Raw genomic sequence first — 23,216 nt, forward strand, 5'->3', positions numbered from 1 at the left:
TCCTCTTTCTAGCTATTTCCACAAAACCAACCTTTCACAGACATACACATTTTCTAGTAACGTTAGTTCTGTGGCAAAAAAAAAACAAACTGTGTTCATATTTCCAGACTCAGTTACTGACAAGACTGTGCTGCACGCATTTTCAAGAAAGGAGTGCTGTGTTTTTGAAGAGGGGAAAGAAAGAAGGAGAGTGAACGAAACCGAGGAGAGAGAGAGAGAGAGAGAGAGAGAGAGAGAGAGAGAGATAGACAGTGATAGAGAGAAAGGGAGATATAGAGAGGTAGAGAGATAGAGAGAGAGAGAGGTAGAGATATAGAGGTAGAGAGAAAGAGATAGAGAGAAAGGGAGATATAGAGAGGTAGAGAGATAGAGAGAGAGAGGTAGAGATATAGAGGTAGAGAGAGAGATAGACAGTGATAGAGAGAAAGATATAGAGGGAGAGAGAAAGAGAGAGAGGAGGATTGGAGAGTGTAACAGAAGATATCCACACAGCAACGGGAGTGGACCGAGGCCCGACCAGGTGTAACATCCCGCTACTGTACGGAGGGCGACGGCAGAGCCATGGCGAATATAGCGGTCCAGAGGATCAAACGGGAGTTCAAAGAAGTTCTCAAAAGCGAAGAGGTTTGATAAAAAAAATATCCTTATGACTATTTACGGTTACTTATGGCAAATCGTTTTAAAAAAAATTATAAACCAGGATAAATTAAAACTGTAGTTGTTTATTTTTTGCAAGTTGTCATACAAAGGAAAATGTCAGCTTGCGTGTTATCCAATCTGCGTTTCTGCTGCAGCGGAAAACAAGCGAGGCCCTATCGAGGGCAACTTTATCGGTGATTGTGCGACAACATGCCCGGTGCGAAGTGAAAGGGTGTCGGGGAAACTGATCAGGAAATATCGCGGATGTTAGCCCAAGGGGACAGGCCTGGGACAGATAACAAGACAAAACCCCATACAAACAAAAAACAAAAGCCTCTAACGCCAAAATGTCGAGTGTCAGCCCAAATAGTTGTCAAGATGCTAAAAAATAGTTTGTTTTTTCCTCCCTGCGTTGACGTTTTTGTAGCTGACATTAGCTAACTAGCTGAAGGGAGAAAGTTGTGTTGCTAGGTAGCTAATACAGGGTAGCTAGCTTGTTAGCTAGCCTGCTAGTTTGACAGCTGCCTTGGTGCACCCCTCTCACTATGTAATAAGCCAGTGGCTTTGCTATGAAAACATTATTTATTTAGGAAGTTTTGGACCCTGTAGCTAGATAGCTAGACTGTTGTCAGTTCTTCAATATAGCACATCATGAGAGACTGTTTAGTTGTTTAGCTTGCTAAATGAAAATGTGGATCTCCCATGTCCTATTTCAATAAGAACAAGGGAAGTATTGGGGCAGACAGTGGGCTACTGCTATAACTGTGTTGATGGGGTCTGATGGACGGACTGTCAATGGAGAAGGGTCCTACAGAACCACAATCTCTCTAAATCCCTCTTCCTCCCTCTCCCTCACTCTCCCCCCTCTTCATTTCCCTTCATCCCTCTCCCTCACTCTCCCCCCTCTCCCTTTCTCTTCATCCCTCTCCCTATCTCTTCACCCCTCTCCCTTTCTCTTCACCCCTCTCCCTTTCTCTTCACCCCTCTCCCTTTCTCTTCATCCCTCTCCCTATCTCTTCACCCCTCTCCCTTTCTCTTCACCCCTCTCCCTTTCTCTTCATCCCTCTCCCTTTCTCTTCACCCCTCTCCCTTTCTCTTCATCCCTCTCCCTTTCTCTTCATCCCTCTCCCTTTCTCTTCACCCCTCTCCCTTTCTCTTCACCCCTCTCCCTTTCTCTTCATCCCTCTCCCTCACTCTCCCCCCTCTTCATTTCCTTTCATCCCTCTCCCTTTCTCTTCATCCCTCCCCTCCTCCCTTCATCCCTCCCTCTTCATCCCTCCCCTCCTCGCTTCATCCCTCTTCATCACTCTCCCTCTCTCTTCCCCCTCTTCATTTCCCTTCATCCCTCTCCCTTTCTCTTCATCCCTCCCCTCCTCCCTTCATCCCTCTCCCTTTCTCTTCATCCCTCTCCCTCTCTCTTCATCCCTCCCCTCCTCGCTTCATCCCTCCCTCTTCATCCCTCTCCCTTCATCCCTCCCCTCCTCCCTTCCTCCCTCTCCCTCCCTCCCTCCCTCTCTCCTCATCTTTCCCTCTCTCCTCATCCCTCTCTCTCCCTCCATCCCTCTTCCCTCCCTCTCTCTCCCTCCATCCCTTTTCCCTCCCTCTCTCTCCATCCCTCTTCCCTCCCTCTCTCTCCCTCCATCCCTCTTCCCTCCCTCTCTCTCCATCCCTCTTCCCTCCCTCTCCCTCCCTCTCTCTCCATCCCTCTTCCTCCCTCTCTCTCCATCCCTCTTCCCTCCCTCTCTCTCTCCATCCCTCTCTCCTCATCCGTCTCCCTCCATCTCTCTCTCTCTGACAGACGAGTAAAAACCAGATCAAGGTGGATCTGGTAGATGAAAACTTCACAGAGCTGCGAGGAGAGATCGCAGGACCACCAGACACGCCGTACGAAGGTGACACACACACACACACACACACACACACACACACCTGCTCACTCACACACACACACACACACACACACACACCTGCTCACTCACACACACACACACACACACACACACACCTGCTCACTCACACACACACACACACACACACACACACCTGCTCACTCACTCACACACACACACACACACACACACACACACACACACACACACACACCTGCTCACTCACACACACACACACACACACACCTGCTCACTCACACACACACACATCTGCTCTCACAAACATCTGCTCACACACACACACCTGCTCACTCACACACACACCGGGACACACACACACACACACACACACACACACACACACACACACACACACACACACACACACACACACACACACACACCAATACAGATCATATATGCACTGTTTTTTCTCCTTTCTAAGGTGGCAGATTTCAACTGGAAATCAAAATCCCAGAAACGTATCCCTTTAACCCTCCCAAGGTAAGAAACACATCCCTTTAATAACCCTCCCAAGGTAAGAAACACATCCCTTTAATAACCCTCCCAAGGTAAGAACACATCCCTTTAATAACCCTCCCAAGGTAAGAACACATCCCTTTAATAACCCTCCCAAGGTAGGAAACACATCCCTTTAATAACCCTCCCAAGGTAAGAAACACATCCCTTTAATAACCCTCCCAAGGTAAGAAACACATCCCTTTAATAACCCTCCCAAGGTAAGAAACACATCCCTTTAATAACCCTCCCAAGGTAGGAAACACATCCCTTTAATAACCCCCCCAAGGTAGGAAACACATCCCTTTAATAACCCTCCCAAGGTAAGAAACACATCCTTTTAATAACCCTCCCAGGGTAAGAAACACATCCTTTTAATAACCCTCCCAAGGTAGGAAACACATCCCTTTAATAACCCTCCCAAGGTAAGAAACACATCCCTTTAATAACCCTCCCAGGGTAAGAAACACATCCCTTTAATAACCCTCCCAGGGTAAGAAACACATCCCTTTAATAACCCTCCCAAGGTAGGAAACACATCCCTTTAATAACCCTCCCAGGGTAAGAAACACATCCCTTTAATAACCCTCCCAAGGTAAGAAACACATCCCTTTAATAACCCTCCTAGGGTAAGAAACACATCCCTTTAATAACCCTCCCAAGGTAAGAAACACATCCCTTTAATAACCCTCCCAAGGTAGGAAACACATCCCTTTAATAACCCTCCCAAGGTAAGAAACACATCCCTTTAATAACCCTCCCAAGGTAAGAAACACATCCCTTTAATAACCCTCCCAAGGTAAGAAACACATCCCTTTAATAACCCTCCCAAGGTAAGAAACACATCCCTTTAATAACCCTCCCAAGGTAAGAAACACATCCCTTTAATAACCCTCCCAAGGTAAGAAACACATCCCTTTAATAACCCTCCCAAGGTAGGAAACACATCCCTTTAATAACCCTCCCAAGGTAGGAAACACATCCCTTTAATAACCCTCCCAGGGTAAGAAACACATCCCTTTAATAACCCTCCCAAGGTAAGAAACACATCCCTTTAATAACCCTCCCAGGGTAAGAAACACATCCCTTTAATAACCCTCCCAAGGTAAGAAACACATCCCTTTAATAACCCTCCCAAGGTAAGAAACACATCCCTTTAATAACCCTCCCAAGGTAAGAAACACATCCCTTTAATAACCCTCCCAGGGTAAGAAACACATCCCTTTAATAACCCTCCCAAGGTAAGAAACACATCCCTTTAATAACCCTCCCAGGGTAAGAAACACATCCCTTTAATAACCCTCCCAAGGTAAGAAACACATCCCTTTAAGAGTCCCAGGGTAAGAAACACATCCCTTTAATAACCCTCCCAAGGTAAGAAGCACATCCCTTTAATAACCCTCCCAAGGTAGGAAACACATCCCTTTAATAACCCTCCCAAGGTAAGAAACACATCCCTTTAATAACCCTCCCAAGGTAAGAAACACATCCCTTTAAGAGTCCCAAGGTAAGAAACACATCCCTTTAATAACCCTCCCAAGGTAGGAAACACATCCCTTTAATAACCCTCCCAAGGTAGGAAACACATCCCTTTAATAACCCTCCCAAGGTAAGAAACACATCCCTTTAATAACCCTCCCAAGGTAAGAACACATCCCTTTAATAACCCTCCCAAGGTAGGAAACACATCCCTTTAATAACCCTCCCAAGGTAAGAAACACATCCCTTTAATAACCCTCCCAATGTAAGAACACATCCCTTTAATAACCCTCCCAAGGTAGGAAACACATCCCTTTAATAACCCTCCCAAGGTAAGAACACATCCCTTTAATAACCCTCCCAAGGTAAGAAACACATCCCTTTAATAACCCTCCCAAGGTAAGAAACACATCCCTTTAATAACCCTCCCAAGGTAGGAAACACATCCCTTTAATAACCCTCCCAAGGTAAGAAACACATCCCTTTAATAACCCTCCCAAGGTAAGAACACATCCCTTTTATAACCCTCCCAAGGTAAGAAACACATCCCTTTAAGAGTCCCAAGGTAGGAAACACATCCCTTTAATAACCCTCCCAAGGTAAGAAACACATCCCTTTAATAACCCTCCCAAGGTAAGAAACACATCCCTTTAAGAGTCCCAAGGTAAGAAACACATCCCTTTAATAACCCTCCCAAGGTAAGAAACACATCCCTTTAAGAGTCCCAAGGTAAGAAACACATCCCTTTAATAACCCTCCCAAGGTAGGAAACACATCCCTTTAATAACCCTCCCAAGGTAAGAAACACATCCCTTTAAGAGTCCCAAGGTAAGAAACACATCCCTTTAAGAGTCACTATGATGGTACACTACTATCTCGTGTTTAACACCTCTCTCTCTCCCCAGGTGAGGTTCATCACTAAGATCTGGCACCCCAACATCAGCTCAGTAACAGGAGCCATCTGTCTGGACATCCTCAAAGACCAATGGTGAGTCACACATAGTTACGCCCCTCCCCTCTCCCTATAACCCCTCCCCTCTCCCTACAACTCCTCCTCTCTCCCAACATCAGCTCAGTAACAGGAGCCATCTGTCTGGACATCCTCAAAGACCAGTGGTGAGTCACACATAGTTATGTTCCTCCCCTCTCCCTATAACCCCTCCCCTCTCCCTACAACCCCTCCCCTCTCCCTATAACCCCTCCCCTCTCCCTATAACCCCTCCTCTCTCCCTATAACCCCTCCTCTCTCCCTACAACCCCTCCTCTCTCCCTACAACCCCTCCCCTCTCCCTATAACCCCTCCCCTCTCCCTATAACCCCTCCTCTCTCCCTACAACCCCTCCTCTCTCCCTACAACTCCTCCTCTCTCCCTATAACCCCTCCCCTCTCCCTATAACCCCTCCTCTCTCCCTATAACCCCTCCCCTCTCCCTATAACCCCTCCTCTCTCCCTACAACCCCTCCTCTCTCCCTACAACCCCTCCTCTCTCCCTACAACCCCTCCCCTCTCCCTACAACCCCTCCTCTCTCCCTACAACCCCTCCTCTCTCCCTATAACCCCTCCTCTCTCCCTACAACCCCTCCTCTCTCCCTACAACCCCTCCCCTCTCCCTATAACCCCTCCTCTCTCCCTATAACCCCTCCTCTCTCCCTACAACCCCTCCTCTCTCCCTACAACCCCTCCTCTCTCCCTACAACTCCTCCTCTCTCCCTACAACTCCTCCTCTCTCCCTACAACTCCTCCTCTCTCCCTACAACCCCTCCTCTCTCCCTACAACCCCTCCTCTCTCCCTACAACTCCTCCTCTCTCCCTACAACCCCTCCTCTCTCCCTACAACCCCTCCTCTCTCCCTACAACTCCTCCTCTCTCCCAACATCAGCTCAGTAACAGGAGCCATCTGTCTGGACATCCTCAAAGACCCGTGGTGAGTCACACATAGTTATGTTCCTCCCCTCTCCCTATAACCCCTCCTCTCTCCCTACAACTCCTCCTCTCTATAACCCCTCCTCTCTCCCTACTGCCGTCCCCCAGGGCAGCACCTCCTCTCTCTAACCCCTCCTCTCTCCGTCCCCCAGGGCAGCACCTCCTCTCTCTAACCCCTCCTCTCTCTAACCCCTCCTCTCTCCCTACAACTCCTCTCTCTAACACCTCCTCTCTCTAACCCCTCCTCTCTCTAACCCCTCCTATCTCCGTCCCCCAGGGCAGCACCTCCTCTCTCTAACCCCTCCTCTCTCTAACCCCTCCTCTCTCTAACCCCTCCTCTCTCTAACCCCTCCTCTCTCCATCCCCCAGGGCAGCACCTCCTCTCTCTAACCCCTCCTCTCTCTAACCCCTCCTCTCTCTAACCCCTCCTCTCTCCGTCTCCCAGGGCAGCACCTCCTCTCTCTAACCCCTCCTCTTCCTGTCTCCCAGGGCAGCAGCGATGACTCTGAGGACAGTACTGTTGTCCCTCCAGGCTCTTCTGGCTGCAGCTGAACCAGACGACCCCCAGGATGCAGTAGTGGCCAATCAGGTACCGGTGTGAATCTGTCTGTCAGTGTTCCTCCTCTCCAATCAGGTACCGGTATGAGTCTGTCAGTGTTCCTCCTCTCCAATCAGGTACCGGTGTGAATCTGTCAGTCAGTGTTCCTCCTCTCCAACCAGGTACCGGTGTGAATCTGTCTGTCAGTGTTCCTCCTCTCCAACCAGGTACCGGTGTGAATCTGTCAGTGTTCCTCCTCTCCAATCAGGTACCGGTGTGAATCTGTCAGTGTTCCTCCTCTCCAATCAGGTACCGGTATGAATCTGTCAGTGTTCCTCCTCTCCAACCAGGTACCGGTATGAATCTGTCAGTGTTCCTCCTCTCCAATCAGGTACCGGTATGAATCTGTCTGTCAGTGTTCCTCCTCTCCAATCAGGTACCGGTGTGAATCTGTCAGTGTTCCTCCTCTCCAATCAGGTACCGGTGTGAATCTGTCTGTCAGTGTTCCTCCTCTCCAATCAGGTACCGGTATGAGTCTGTCAGTGTTCCTCCTCTCCAATCAGGTACCGGTGTGAATCTGTCAGTCAGTGTTCCTCCTCTCCAACCAGGTACCGGTGTGAATCTGTCTGTCAGTGTTCCTCCTCTCCAACCAGGTACCGGTGTGAATCTGTCAGTGTTCCTCCTCTCCAATCAGGTACCGGTGTGAATCTGTCAGTGTTCCTCCTCTCCAATCAGGTACCGGTGTGAATCTGTCAGTGTTCCTCCTCTCCAATCAGGTACCGGTATGAATCTGTCAGTGTTCCTCCTCTCCAACCAGGTACCGGTATGAATCTGTCAGTGTTCCTCCTCTCCAATCAGGTACCGGTATGAATCTGTCTGTCAGTGTTCCTCCTCTCCAATCAGGTACCGGTGTGAATCTGTCAGTGTTCCTCCTCTCCAATCAGGTACCGGTATGAATCTGTCAGTGTTCCTCCTCTCCAACCAGGTACCGGTATGAATCTGTCAGTGTTCCTCCTCTCCAATCAGGTACCGGTATGAATCTGTCAGTCAGTGTTCCTCCTCTCCAATCAGGTACCGGTGTGAATCTGTCAGTGTTCCTCCTCTCCAACCAGGTACCGGTGTGAATCTGTCTGTCAGTGTTCCTCCTCTCCAATCAGGTACCGGTATGAATCTGTCTGTCAGTGTTCCTCCTCTCCAATCAGGTACCGGTGTGAATCTGTCAGTCAGTGTTCCTCCTCTCCAATCAGGTACCGGTGTGAATCTGTCAGTGTTCCTCCTCTCCAATCAGATACCGGTGTGAATCTGTCAGTCAGTGTTCCTCCTCTCCAATCAGGTATTGGTGTGAATCTGTCAGTGTTCCTCCTCTCCAATCAGGTACCGGTATGAATCTGTCTGTCAGTGTTCCTCCTCTCCAACCAGGTACCGGTATGAATCTGTCTGTCAGTGTTCCTCCTCTCCAATCAGGTACCGGTGTGAATCTGTCAGTGTTCCTCCTCTCCAATCAGGTACCGGTATGAATCTGTCTGTCAGTGTTCCTCCTCTCCAATCAGGTACCGGTGTGAATCTGTCAGTGTTCCTCCTCTCCAATCAGGTACCGGTGTGAATCTGTCTGTCAGTGTTCCTCCTCTCCATTCAGGTACCGGTGTGAATCTGTCTGTCAGTGTTCCTCCTCTCCAATCAGGTACCGGTGTGAATCTGTCTGTCAGTGTTCCTCCTCTCCAATCAGGTACCGGTGTGAATCTGTCTGTCAGTGTTCCTCCTCTCCAATCAGGTACCGGTATGAATCTGTCTGTCAGTGTTCCTCCTCTCCAACCAGGTACCGGTGTGAATCTGTCAGTGTTCCTCCTCTCCAATCAGGTACCGGTATGAATCTGTCAGTGTTCCTCCTCTCCAATCAGATACCGGTGTGAATCTGTCAGTCAGTGTTCCTCCTCTCCAATCAGGTACCGGTGTGAATCTGTCAGTGTTCCTCCTCTCCAATCAGATACCGGTGTGAATCTGTCAGTCAGTGTTCCTCCTCTCCAATCAGGTACCGGTGTGAATCTGTCAGTGTTCCTCCTCTCCAATCAGATACCGGTGTGAATCTGTCTGTCAGTGTTCCTCCTCTCCAATCAGGTACCGGTATGAATCTGTCTGTCAGTGTTCCTCCTCTCCAATCAGGTACCGGTGTGAATCTGTCAGTGTTCCTCCTCTCTCTCTGACGTCGTTCTGTAAATGGGTTTCTCCTCCACGTCGTTCTGTAAATGGGTTTCTCCTCCTCCACGTCGTTCTGTAAATGGGTTTCTCTTCCTCCACGTCGTTCTGTAAATGGGTTTCTCCTCCTCCACGTCGTTCTGTAAATGGGTTTCTCCTCCTCCACGTCGTTCTGTAAATGGGTTTCTCCTCCCTGACGTCGTTCTGTAAATGGGTTTCTCCTCCTCCACGTCGTTCTGTAAATGGGTTTCTCCTCCTCCACGTCGTTCTGTAAATGGGTTTCTCCTCCTCCCTGACGTCGTTCTGTAAATGGGTTTCTCCTCCACGTCGTTCTGTAAATGGGTTTCTCCTCCATGACGTCGTTCTGTAAATGGGTTTCTCCTCCTCCACGTCGTTCTGTAAATGGGTTTCTCCTCCTCCACGTCGTTCTGTAAATGGGTTTCTCCTCCCTGACGTCGTTCTGTAAATGGGTTTCTCTTCCCTGACGTCGTTCTGTAAATGGGTTTCTCCTCCCTGACGTCGTTCTGTAAATGGGTTTCTCCTCCTCCACGTCGTTCTGTAAATGGGTTTCTCCTCCTCCACGTCGTTCTGTAAATGGGTTTCTCCTCCCTGACGTCGTTCTGTAAATGGGTTTCTCCTCCCTGACGTCGTTCTGTAAATGGGTTTCTCCTCCCTGACGTCGTTCTGTAAATGGGTTTCTCCTCCTCCACGTCGTTCTGTAAATGGGTTTCTCCTCCCTGACGTCGTTCTGTAAATGGGTTTCTCCTCCTCCACGTCGTTCTGTAAATGGGTTCCTCCCTGACGTCGTTCTGTAAATGGGTTTCTCCCCCTCCACGTCGTTCTGTAAATGGGTTTCTCCTCCTCCACGTCGTTCTGTAAATGGGTTTCTCCTCCTCCACGTCGTTCTGTAAATGGGTTTCTCCTCCTCCACGTCGTTCTGTAAATGGGTTTCTCCTCCTCCACGTTGTTCTGTAAATGGGTTTCTCCTCCCTGACGTCGTTCTGTAAATGGGTTTCTCCTCCTCCACGTCGTTCTGTAAATGGGTTTCTCCTCCTCCACGTCGTTCTGTAAATGGGTTTCTCCTCCTCCACGTTGTTCTGTAAATGGGTTTCTCCTCCCTGACGTCGTTCTGTAAATGGGCTTCTCCTCCTCCACGTCGTTTTGTAAATGGGTTTCTCCTCCTCCACGTCGTTCTGTAAATGGGTTTCTCCTCCTCCACGTCGTTCTGTAAATGGGTTTCTCCTCCTCAAAGTCGTTCTGTAAATGGGTTTCTCCTCCTCCACGTCGTTCTGTAAACGGGTTTCTCTTCCCTGACGTCGTTCTGTAAATGGGTTTCTCCTCCTCCACGTCGTTCTGTAAATGGGTTTCTCCTCCTCCACGTCGTTCTGTAAATGGGTTTCTCCTCCCTGACGTCGTTCTGTAAATGGGTTTCTCCTCCTCCACGTCGTTCTGTAAATGGGTTTCTCCTCCACGTCGTTCTGTAAATGGGTTTCTCCTCCACGTCGTTCTGTAAATGGGTTTCTCCTCCTCCACGTCGTTCTGTAAATGGGTTTCTCCTCCTCCACGTCGTTCTGTAAATGGGTTTCTCCTCCTCCACGTCGTTCTGTAAATGGGTTTCTCCTCCTCCACGTCGTTCTGTAAATGGGTTCCTCCCTGACGTCGTTCTGTAAATGGGTTTCTCCTCCTCCACGTCGTTCTGTAAATGGGTTTCTCCTCCCTGACGTCGTTCTGTAAATGGGTTTCTCCTCCCTGACGGCGTTCTGTAAATGGGTTTCTCCTCCCTGACGTCGTTCTGTAAATGGGTTTCTCCTCCTCCACGTCGTTCTGTAAATGGGTTTCTCCTCCACGTCGTTCTGTAAATGGGTTTCTCCTCCACGTCGTTCTGTAAATGGGTTTCTCCTCCTCCACGTCGTTCTGTAAATGGGTTTCTCCTCCTCCATGTCGTTCTGTAAATGGGTTCCTCCTCCACCACGTCGTTCTGTAAATGGGTTCCTCCTCCTCCACGTCGTTCTGTAAATGGGTTTCTCCTCCACGTCGTTCTGTAAATGGGTTTCTCCTCCCTGACGGCGTTCTGTAAATGGGTTTCTCCTCCTCCACGTCGTTCTGTAAATGGGTTTCTCCTCCCTGACGTCGTTCTGTAAATGGGTTTCTCCTCCACGTCGTTCTGTAAATGGGTTCCTCCCTGACATCGTTCTGTAAATGGGTTTCTCCTCCCTGACGTCGTTCTGTAAATGGGTTTCTCCTCCTTCTTGTCGTTCTGTAAATGGGTTTCTCCTCCCTGACGTCGTTCTGTAAATGGGTTTCTCCTCCTCCACGTCGTTCTGTAAATGGGTTTCTCCTCCCTGACTGCGTTCTGTAAATGGGTTTCTCCTCCCTGACGTCGTTCTGTAAATGGGTTTCTCCTCCCTGACGTCGTTCTGTAAATGGGTTTCTCCTCCTTCACGTCGTTCTGTAAATGGGTTTCTCCTCCCTGACGTCGTTCTGTAAATGGGTTTCTCCTCCCTGACGTCGTTCTGTAAATGGGTTTCTCCTCCTCCACGTCGTTCTGTAAATGGGTTTCTCCTCCCTGACGTCGTTCTGTAAATGGGTTTCTCCTCCCTGACGTCGTTCTGTAAATGGGTTTCTCCTCCACGTCGTTCTGTAAATGGGTTTCTCCTCCACGTCGTTCTGTAAATGGGTTTCTCCTCCACGTCGTTCTGTAAATGGGTTTCTCCTCCTCCACGTCGTTCTGTAAATGGGTTTCTCCTCCTCCACGTCGTTCTGTAAATGGGTTTCTCCTCCTCCACGTCGTTCTGTAAATGGGTTTCTCCTCCCTGACGTCGTTCTGTAAATGGGTTTCTCCTCCACGTCGTTCTGTAAATGGGTTTCTCCTCCATGTCGTTCTGTAAATGGGTTTCTCCTCCTTCACGTCGTTCTGTAAATGGGTTTCTCCTCCCTGACGTCGTTCTGTAAATGGGTTTCTCCTCCTCCACGTCGTTCTGTAAATGGGTTTCTCCTCCCTGACGTCGTTCTGTAAATGGGTTTCTCCTCCCTGACGTCGTTCTGTAAATGGGTTTCTCCTCCTCCACGTCGTTCTGTAAATGGGTTTCTCCTCCCTGACGTCGTTCTGTAAATGGGTTTCTCCTCCCTGACGTCGTTCTGTAAATGGGTTTCTCCTCCCTGACGTCGTTCTGTAAATGGGTTTCTCCTCCTCCACGTCGTTCTGTAAATGGGTTTCTCCTCCTCCACGTCGTTCTGTAAATGGGTTTCTCCTCCTCCACGTCGTTCTGTAAATGGGTTTCTTCTCTCCCAGTATAAGCAGAACCCAGAGATGTTTACGCAGACAGCCAGGTTATGGGGCCATTACTACGGTGGAGCCCCTGTTCCCGGTCCAGAATACACACGGAAGATAGACAAACTCACTGCCATGGGCTTCGAAAAGGTAGGCAGACAGCTGTGTGGTGTCTCTCTCTCTCCTGTCAGAACGCTGTGATGTCTCTCTCCTGACAGAATGCTGTGTGATGTCTCTCTCTCCTGACAGAATGCTGTGTGATGTCTCTCTCTCCTGACAGAATGCTGTGTGATGTCTCTCTCTCCTGACAGAATGCTGTGTGATGTCTCTCTCTCCTGACAGAATGCTGTGTGATGTCTCTCTCTCTCCTGACAGAATGCTGTGTGATGTCTCTCTGTCTCCTGACAGAATGCTGTGTGATGTCTCTCTCTGTCTCCTGACAGAATGCTGTGTGATGTCTCTCTCTCTCTCCTGACAGAATGCTGTGTGATGTCTCTCTCTCTCCTGACAGAATGCTGTGTGATGTCTCTCTGTCTCCTGACAGAATGCTGTGTGATGTCTCTCTCTCCTGACAGAATGCTGTGTGATGTCTCTCTCTCCTGACAGAATGCTGTGTGATGTCTCTCTCTCCTGACAGAATGCTGTGTGATGTCTCTCTCTCTCCTGACAGAATGCTGTGTGATGTCTCTCTCTCCTGACAGAATGCTGTGTGATGTCTCTCTCTCTCCTGACAGAATGCTGTGTGGTGTCTCTCTCTCCTGACAGAATGCTGTGTGATGTCTCTCTCTCTCTCCTGACAGAATGCTGTGTGATGTCTCTCTCTCTCTCTCTCTCTCTCCTGACAGAACGCTGTGTGATGTCTCTCCCTCTCTGTCTCCTGACAGAATGCTGTGTGATGTCTCTCTCTCTCTGTCTCCTGACAGAATGTTGTGTGATGTCTCTCTCTCTCTCTGTCTCCTGACAGAATGCTGTGTGATGTCTCTCTGTCTCTCTCTCTCCTGACAGAACGCTGTGTGATGTCTCTCTCTCTCCTGACAGAATGCTGTGTGATGTCTCTCTCTCTCTCTGTCTCCTGACAGAATGCTGTGTGATGTCTCTCTCTCTGTCTCCTGACAGAATGCTGTGTGATGTCTCTCTCTCTCCTGACAGAACGATGTGTGATGTCTCTCTCTCTCTCTCTCCTGACAGAATGCTGTGTGATGTCTCTCTCTCTCTGTCTCCTGACAGAATGCTGTGTGATGTCTCTCTCTCTCTGTCTCCTGACAGAATGCTGTGTGATGTCTCTCTCTCTCTGTCTCCTGACAGAATGCTGTGTGATGTCTCTCTCTCTGTCTCCTGACAGAACGCTGTGTGATGTCTCTCTCTCTCTGTCTCCTGACAGAATGCTGTGTGGTGTGTCTCTCTCTCTCTCCTGACAGAATGCTGTGTGGTGTCTCTCTCTCTCTCTCTCTCCTGACAGAATGCTGTGTGGTGTCTCTCTCTCTCTCTCTCTCCTGACAGAATGCTGTGTGATGTCTCTCTCTCTCTCTCTCTCTGTCTCCTGACAGAATGCTGTGTGGTGTGTCTCTCTCTGTCTCCTGACAGAACGCTGTGTGATGTCTCTCTCTCTGTCTCCTGACAGAATGCTGTGTGGTGTGTCTCTCTCTCTCCTGACAGAATGCTGTGTGGTGTCTCTCTCTCTCTCTCTCTCCTGACAGAATGCTGTGTGATGTCTCTCTCTCTCTCTCTCTCTGTCTCCTGACAGAATGCTGTGTGGTGTGTCTCTCTCTGTCTCCTGACAGAATGCTGTGTGATGTCTCTCTCTCTGTCTCCTGACAGAATGCTGTGTGGTGTGTCTCTCTCTCTCCTGACAGAATGCTGTGTGGTGTCTCTCTCTCTCTCTCTCTCCTGACAGAATGCTGTGTGATGTCTCTCTCTCTCTCTCTCCTGACAGAACGCTGTGTGATGTCTCTCTCTCTCTGTCTCCTGACAGAACGCTGTGTGATCTCTCTCTCTCTCTCTCCTGACAGAACGCTGTGTGATGTCTCTCTCTCTGTCTCCTGACAGAATGCTGTGTGATGTCTCTCTCTCTCCTGACAGAATGCTGTGTGATGTCTCTCTCTCTCCTGACAGAACGCTGTGTGATGTCTCTCTCTCTGTCTCCTGACAGAATGCTGTGTGATGTCTCTCTCTCTCCTGACAGAATGCTGTGTGATGTCTCTCTGTCTCCTGACAGAACGCTGTGTGATGTCTCTCTCTCTGTCTCCTGACAGAATGCTGTGTGATGTCTCTCTCTCTCCTGACAGAATGCTGTGTGATGTCTCTCTCTCTGTCTCCTGACAGAACGCTGTGTGATGTCTCTCTCTCTCCTGACAGAATGCTGTGTGATGTCTCTCTCTCTCCTGACAGAACGCTGTGTGGTGTCTCTCTCTCTGTCTCCTGACAGAATGCTGTGTGATGTCTCTCTCTCTGTCTCCTGACAGAATGCTGTGTGATGTCTCTCTCTCTCCTGACAGAATGCTGTGTGATGTCTCTCTCTCTCTCTGTCTCCTGACAGAACGCTGTGTGATGTCTCTCTCTCTCTCTCTCCTGACAGAATGCTGTGTGATGTCTCTCTCTCTCTCTCTGTCTCCTGACAGAATGCTGTGTGATGTCTCTCTCTCTGTCTCCTGACAGAATGCTGTGTGATGTCTCTCTCTCTGTCTCCTGACAGAATGCTGTGTGATGTCTCTCTCTCTCCTGACAGAATGCTGTGTGATGTCTCTCTCTCTGTCTCCTGACAGAATGCTGTGTGATGTCTCTCTCTCTCTCTGTCTCCTGACAGAACGCTGTGTGATGTCTCTCTCTCTCTCTCTCCGTCTCCTGACAGAATGCTGTGTGATGTCTCTCTCTCTCCTGACAGAACGCTGTGTGATGTCTCTCTCTCTCTCTCTCCTGACAGAATGCTGTGTGATGTCTCTCTCTCTCTGTCTCCTGAGAGAATGCTGTGTGATGTCTCTCTCTCTCTGTCTCCTGACAGAATGCTGTGTGATGTCTCTCTCTCTCTGTCTCCTGACAGAATGCTGTGTGATGTCTCTCTCTCTCTCTGTCTCCTGACAGAATTCTGTGTGATGTCTCTCTCTCTCTGTCTCCTGACAGAATGCTGTGTGATGTCTCTCTCTGTCTCCTGACAGAATGCTGTGTGATGTCTCTCTCTCTGTCTCCTGACAGAATGCTGTGTGGTGTCTCTCTCTCTCTCTCTCCTGACAGAATGCTGTGTGATGTCTCTCTCTCTCTCCTGACAGAACGCTGTGTGATGTCTCTCTCTCTCTCCTGACAGAACGCTGTGTGATGTCTCTCTCTGTCTCCTGACAGAATGCTGTGTGGTGTCTCTCTCTCTCTCCTGACAGAATGCTGTGTGATGTCTCTCTCTGTCTCCTGACAGAATGCTGTGTGATGTCTCTCTCTCTCTCTCTCTCTCTCTCTCTCCTGACAGAATGCTGTGTGATGTCTCTCTCTCTCTCTCTCCTGACATAATGCTGTGTGATGTCTCTGTCTCTCTCTCTCTCCTGACAGAATGCTGTGTGATGTCTCTCTCTCTCTCTGTCTCCTGACAGAATGCTGTGTGATGTCTCTCTGTCTCCTGACAGAATGCTGTGTGATGTCTCTCTCTCTCTCCTGACAGAATGCTGTGTGATGTCTCTCTCTCTCTCTCCTGACAGAATGCTGTGTGATGTCTCTCTCTGTCTCCTGACAGAATGCTGTGTGGTGTCTCTCTCTCTCTGTCTCCTGACAGAATGCTGTGTGATGTCTCTCTCTCTCTCTGTCTCCTGACAGAATGCTGTGTGATGTCTCTCTCTGTCTCCTGACAGAATGCTGTGTGGTGTCTCTCTCTCTCTGTCTCCTGACAGAATGCTGTGTGATGTCTCTCTCTCTCTCTGTCTCCTGACAGAATGCTGTGTGATGTCTCTCTGTCTCCTGACAGAATGCTGTGTGATGTCTCTCTCTCTCTCCTGACAGAATGCTGTGTGATGTCTCTCTCTCTCTCTCCTGACAGAATGCTGTGTGATGTCTCTCTCTGTCTCCTGACAGAATGCTGTGTGGTGTCTCTCTCTCTCTGTCTCCTGACAGAATGCTGTGTGATGTCTCTCTCTCTGTCTCCTGACAGAATGCTGTGTGATGTCTCTCTCTCTCTCTCTATCTCCTGACAGAACGCTGTGTGATGTCTCTCTCTCTCTGTCTCCTGACAGAATGCTGTGTGGTGTCTCTCTCTCTCTCTCTGTCTCCTGACAGAATGCTGTGTGATGTCTCTCTCTCTCCTGACAGAATGCTGTGTGATGTCTCTCTCTCTCTCTGTCTCCTGACAGAATGATGTGTGATGTCTCTCTCTCTCCTGACAGAATGCTGTGTGATGTCTCTCTGTCTCCTGACAGAACGCTGTGTGATGTCTCTCTCTCTGTCTCCTGACAGAACGCTGTGTGATGTCTCTCTGTCTCCTGACAGAACGCTGTGTGATGTCTCTCTCTCTCTCTCCTGACAGAATGCTGTGTGATGTCTCTCTGTCTCCTGACAGAACTTTGTGTGATGTCTCTCTCTCTGTCTCCTGACAGAATGCTGTGTGATGTCTCTCTCTCTCTGTCTCCTGACAGAATGCTGTGTGATGTCTCTCTCTCTGTCTCCTGACAGAATGCTGTGTGATGTCTCTCTCTCTCTCTCTCTCTCTCCTGACAGAATGCTGTGTGATGTCTCTCTGTCTCCTGACAGAATGCTGTGTGATGTCTCTCTCTCTCTCTGTCTCCTGACAGAATGCTGTGTGATGTCTCTCTCTCTCTCCTGACAGAATGCTGTGTGATGTCTCTCTCTCTCTCTCTGTCTCCTGACAGAATGCTGTGTGATGTCTCTCTCTGTCTCCTGACAGAATGCTGTGTGATGTCTCTCTCTCTCCTGACAGAATGCTGTGTGATGTCTCTCTCTCTCTCCTGACAGAATGCTGTGTGATGTCTCTCTCTCTCTCTCTGTCTCCTGACAGAATGCTGTGTGATGTCTCTCTCTCTCTGTCTCCTGACAGAATGCTGTGTGATGTCTCTCTCTGTCTCCTGACAGAATGCTGTGTGATGTCTCTCTCTGTCTGTCTCCTGACAGAATGCTGTGTGATGTCTCTCTCTCTCTGTCTCCTGACAGAATGCTGTGTGATGTCTCTCTCTCTCTCCTGACAGAATGCTGTGTGATGTCTCTCTCTCTCTCCTGACAGAATGCTGTGTGATGTCTCTCTCTGTCTGTCTCCTGACAGAATGATGTGTGATGTCTCTCTCTGTCTCCTGACAGAATGCTGTGTGATGTCTCTCTCTGTCTCCTGACAGAATGCTGTGTGATGTCTCTCTCTCTGTCTCCTGACAGAATGCTGTGTGGTGTCTCTCTCTCTCTCTCTTGACAGAATGCTGTGTGATGTCTCTCTCTCTCTCTGTCTCCTGACAGAATGCTGTGTGGTGTCTCTCTCTCTCCTGACAGAATGCTGTGTGGTGTCTCTCTCTCTCTGTCTCCTGACAGAATGCTGTGTGGTGTCTCTCTCTCTCTCTCTTGACAGAATGCTGTGTGATGTCTCTCTCTCTCTCTCTCTCTGTCTCCTGACAGAATGCTGTGTGGTGTCTCTCTCTCTCTGTCTCCTGACAGAATGCTGTGTGATGTCTCTCTCTCTCCTGACAGAATGCTGTGTGATGTCTCTCTCTCTCTCTCTCTTGACAGAATGCTGTGTGATGTCTCTCTCTGTCTCCTGACAGAATGCTGTGTGATGTCTCTCTCTCTCTCTGTCTCCTGACAGAACGCTGTAATCGCTGCCTTGTCTTCTAAATCCTGGGAGGTGGAGACGGCGACAGAACTACTCCTTAACAACTGAGACCCGGCAAGAAACCCCCTCTGACCTCATCTCCCATCTCCTTATGGTGCCCTCCGATGCCTTCTAACCACAGCCCAAACGGAGCCTTGACTGGAGTTGATGTCCTAGAGTTTCCAGCCCTGCCCTCCCCGTCCAAGTCACTTCCTGGTATCCTTTCAGCCCAAACATCACCCCCCCCCTCCACCAATCCCTTTCTTTTTGGTTCTTCGCTTGATGAACTCTTCCTTTCCGTCTTTTAAGAAGCCCGACATTGAACCACTGTCACCTGGTGGAGCCAACTGGCGGAGAGAGACGGGGAGGACGAGGATTTATCTGTAAATAAACCTCACCTGGTGGAGCCAACTGGCGGAGAGAGACGGGGAGGACGAGGATTTATCTGTAAATAAACCTCACCTGGTGGAGCCAACTGGCGGAGAGAGACGGGAGGACGAGGATTTATCTGTAAAATAAATATTAGTTCTTAACAAATACACAGCGGAATACTTCCTGGATATTGTTAAAAATAAACTGTGCTTCAGTTTTACTCACGACTAGAAGGAAAGAAATTGCCTAGCTTACTATTTTGGTCGGCCCGACCAGGGAGTTCGTCCGAATGTCCCGGTGAAGTGACGCCTGCGTCGTCGTCGTCCCTCACGCTCCTCTTTCCCAGACGAATCCTGTGCACAGTCTCTTTCTCGACGAAGAAGATACCTCTTCATCAGCAGAGAAAACCACCGACCTACCGGCTGGATCTATATTTTATAAAGGAGAAAAAAAAATGACTCTTCCCTCTTTTCGCTGTCTTCCTGTTCCACTTCAGCACGACGGAGAAGATAAAGAACTGCACGGCAGAGTAGAGACCACCCACCCCCCCCATAAGTCTCTGGCCAAAAGTAGTGCACTGTATAGGAGATAGGCTGCCATTTTGTTTTTGTTATCAGTTTGGATTTGTTTTCTGAAGGAAACAGCAGCCGTCACACCTGGGTCCAGATGCTATTTGAAATCTTTCAGCTTTAGTCTGCCAGATGGGAGGGGTTTGGAGTATTTTATTGGCCCGTGAAGCAAACTCAGTCTAGCACAGAAAAAGGGGTTTGAAATGATATTTGAACCGGGGTGTGGCCGGCATACAATCGCATGATTATTTATTGTGAGACTGTCAACGTTTACTTTTATTAAAAAAACAACCTGGAAAATCTACGTTTTTATGTGTTTTAATACATTTACACATCCTCTTTAAGGACCAGTTTTAATACATCCCCTTTAAGGACCAGTCTTCATGTGTTTAATACATTTACACATCCCTTTAAGGACCAGTCTTCATGTGTTTAATACATTTACACATCCCCTTTAAGGACCAGTCTTCATGTGTTTAATACATCCCCTTTAAGGACCAGTCTTCATGTGTTTAATACATCCCCTTTAAGGACCAGTCTTCATGTGTTTAATACATCCCCTTTAAGGACCAGTCTTCATGTGTTTAATACATCCCTTTAAGGACCAGTCTTCATGTGTTTAATACATCCCCTTTAAGGATCAGTCTGTGGTTTTGTAAAAAGGACCATTCATCAATTTCAAAAAATATTTTGTCTCAAACCAGCGATCTTTAAACGACTGGTCCACCTCCTGTAGTAACCTACTGGGGGTCTAGTCTACCTCCTGTCCACCTCCTGTAGTAACCTACTGGGGGTCTAGTCTACCTCCTGTCCACCTCCTGTAGTAACCTACTGGGGGTCTAGTCTACCTCCTGTCCACCTCCTGTAGTAACCTACTGGGGGTCTAGTCTACCTCCTGTCCACCTCCTGTAGTAACCTACTGGGGGTCTAGTCTACCTCCTGTCCACCTCCTGTAGTAACCTACTGGGGGTCTAGTCTACCTCCTGTCCACCTCCTGTAGTAACCTACTGGGGGTCTAGTCTACCTCCTGTAGTAACCTACTGGGGGTCTAGTCCACCTCCTGTAGTAACCTACTGGGGGTCTAGTCTACCTCCTGTAGTAACCTACTGGGGGTCTAGTCCACCTCCTGTAGTAACCTACTGGGGGTCTAGTCCACCTCCTGTAGTAACCTACTGGGGGTCTAGTCCACCTCCTGTAGTAACCTACTGGGGGTCTAGTCCACCTCCTGTAGTAACCTACTGGGGGTCTAGTCCACCTCCTGTAGTAACCTACTGGGGGTCTAGTCCACCTCCTGTAGTAACCTACTGGGGGTCTAGTCTACCTCCTGTAGTAACCTACTGGGGGTCTAGTCTACCTGCTGTATTAACCTACTGGGGGTCTAGTCTACCTCCTGTAGTAACCCACTGGAGGTCTTGTCTACCTGCTGTAGTAACCTACTGGGGGTCTAGTCTACCTGCTGTATTAACCTACTGGGGGTCTAGTCTACCTCCTGTAGTAACCTACTGGGGGTCTAGTCCACCTCCCGTAGTAACCTACTGGGGGTCTAGTCTACCTCCTGTAGTAACCTACTGGGGGTCTAGTCTACCTCCTGTAGTAACCTACTGGGGGTCTAGTCTACCTAATGTAGTAACCTACTGGAGGTCTAGTCTGCCTGCTGTAGTAACCTACTGGGGGTCTAGTCTACCTCCTGTAGTAACCTACTGGGGGTCTAGTCTACCTGCTGTAGTAACCTACTGGGGGTCTAGTCTACCTCCTGTAGTAACCTACTGGGGGTCTAGTCTACCTCCTGTAGTAACCTACTGGGGGTCTAGTCTACCTCCTGTAGTAACCTACTGGGGGTCTAGTCTACCTCCTGTAGTAACCTACTGGGAGTCTAGTCTACCTCCTGTAGTAACCTACTGGGAGTCTAGTCTACCTCCTGTAGTAACCTACTGGGGGTCTAGTCTACCTGCTGTATTAACCTACTGGGGGTCTAGTCTACCTCCTGTAGTAACCTACTGGAGGTCTTGTCTACCTGCTGTAGTAACCTACTGGGGGTCTAGTCTACCTGCTGTATTAACCTACTGGGGGTCTAGTCTACCTCCTGTAGTAACCTACTGGGGGTCTAGTCCACCTCCCGTAGTAACCTACTGGGGGTCTAGTCTACCTCCTGTAGTAACCTACTGGGGGTCTAGTCTACCTCCTGTAGTAACCTACTGGGGGTCTAGTCTACCTAATGTAGTAACCTACTGGAGGTCTAGTCTGCCTGCTGTAGTAACCTACTGGGGGTCTAGTCTACCTCCTGTAGTAACCTACTGGGGGTCTAGTCTACCTGCTGTAGTAACCTACTGGGGGTCTAGTCTACCTCCTGTAGTAACCTACTGGGGGTCTAGTCTACCTCCTGTAGTAACCTACTGGGGGTCTAGTCTACCTCCTGTAGTAACCTACTGGGGGTCTAGTCTACCTCCTGTAGTAACCTACTGGGAGTCTAGTCTACCTCCTGTAGTAACCTACTGGGGGTCTAGTCTACCTCCTGTAGTAACCTACTGGGGGTCTAGTCTACCTCCTGTAGTAACCTACTGGGGGTCTAGTCTACCTCCTGTAGTAACCTACTGGGGGTCTAGTCTACCTCCCGTAGTAACCTACTGGGGGTCTAGTCTACCTCCTGTAGTAACCTACTGGGGGTCTAGTCTACCTGCTGTAATAACCTACTGGGGGTCTAGTCTACCTCCTGTAGTAACCTACTGGGGGTCTAGTCTACCTGCTGTAGTAACCTACTGGGGGTCTAGTCTACCTGCTGTAGTAACCTACTGGGGGTCTAGTCTACCTCCTGTAGTAACCTACTGGAGGTCTAGTCTACCTCCTGTAGTAACCTACTGGAGGTCTAGTCTGCCTGCTGTAGTAACCTACTGGGGGTCTAGTCTACCTGCTGTAGTAACCTACTGGGGGTCTAGTCTACCTGCTGTAGTAACCCACTGGGGGTCTAGTCTACCTCCTGTAGTAACCTACTGGAGGTCTGGGTTACCTGCTGTCCACCTCCTGTAGTAACCTACTGGAGGTCTTGTCTACCTGCTGTAGTAACCTACTGGGGGTCTAGTCTACCTGCTGTAGTAACCTACTGGGGGTCTAGTCTACCTCCTGTAGTAACCTACTGGGGGTCTAGTCTACCTGTTGTAGTAACCTACTGGGTATTTTGGAGGTCTGGGTTACCTGCTGTAGTAACCTACTGGAGGTCTGGGTTACCTGCTGTAGTAACCTCCTGGAGGTCTGGGTTACCTCCTGTAGTAACCTCCTGGAGGTCTGGGTTACCTGCTGTCCACCCTTCCATCTCCTACTTCCAACCAAGATGCATGAATTGATGAGCAAACGGAAGTATTGGAGAATCGACTCTTGGTCTGAAGTATAACACAGTAAAGTAACGCATTACATCTACAAAGGATTTTATTTTCTGCTTAAAAATTAAATGTGAAAACCCATCCCTGAAACATCTACGTCAAGGCAGAAATAAACTTGCAAGGTTGTAAAAGAGAATCGCATTTCATTTCTGAAGTCCTTCTGTTAAAAAATACTTCCTTTAATTCAAGACAAGCAAGAAGAAACATTGACCGTAAGGCCAGGGGAGAGCAAGCGATCACAGATCAGCTGGAATCCATCTCCCTGGGCAGGCCAGGGGAGAGCAAGCGATCACAGATCAGCTGGAATCCATCTCCCTGGGAAGGCCAGGGGAGAGCAAGCGATCACAGATCAGCTGGAATCCATCTCCCTGGGAAGGCCAGGGGAGAGCAAGCGATCACAGATCAGCTGGAATCCATCTCCCTGGGAAGGCCAGGGGAGAGCAAGCGATCACAGATCAGCTGGAATCCATCTCCCTGGGAAGGCCAGGGGAGAGCAAGCGATCACAGATCAGCTGGAATCCATCTCCCTGGGAAGGCCAGGGGAGAGCAAGCGATCACAGATCAGCAGGTATCTCTAATGTCACTTCTCAGACCAAATGTGTAGAAGATGCTGTAACATTCAACTGAAGCTCTCCCCCCCCCCCCCCCCAAGTAATTAACCAACAGAC

At 49.2% G+C, this 23,216-nt stretch overlaps 1 protein-coding gene across 4 annotated transcripts; it reads left to right on the forward strand.

Annotated features, from left to right (window-relative positions):
* Positions 1 to 166: 166 nt before the first annotated feature.
* Positions 167 to 19,474, forward strand: ube2kb (ubiquitin-conjugating enzyme E2Kb (UBC1 homolog, yeast)). 4 transcript variants are annotated; one of them, XM_090188354.1, is made up of 8 exons: positions 492 to 624; positions 2,438 to 2,531; positions 2,974 to 3,032; positions 5,432 to 5,514; positions 5,598 to 5,642; positions 6,939 to 7,038; positions 12,473 to 12,601; positions 18,228 to 19,474. In XM_090188354.1, exons 1-8 carry the CDS (start codon positions 562 to 564, stop codon positions 18,300 to 18,302), a joined length of 648 nt encoding a protein of 215 aa, XP_090044480.1. In that variant the 5' UTR covers positions 492 to 561; the 3' UTR covers positions 18,303 to 19,474. The 4 variants fall into 4 exon arrangements, with proteins under 4 accessions (XP_090044481.1, XP_090044480.1, XP_090044482.1 ...); XM_090188355.1 differs by lacking the exon at positions 5,598 to 5,642 and having other exon boundaries at positions 167 to 624; XM_090188356.1 differs by lacking the exon at positions 12,473 to 12,601.
* The last annotated feature ends 3,742 nt before the right edge of the window (positions 19,475 to 23,216 follow it).

This window comes from Oncorhynchus mykiss, chromosome 10 (assembly GCF_057628025.1).
Source record: "Oncorhynchus mykiss isolate SJ-2025 chromosome 10, ASM5762802v1, whole genome shotgun sequence".
Lineage (NCBI taxonomy): Eukaryota > Metazoa > Chordata > Actinopteri > Salmoniformes > Salmonidae > Oncorhynchus > Oncorhynchus mykiss.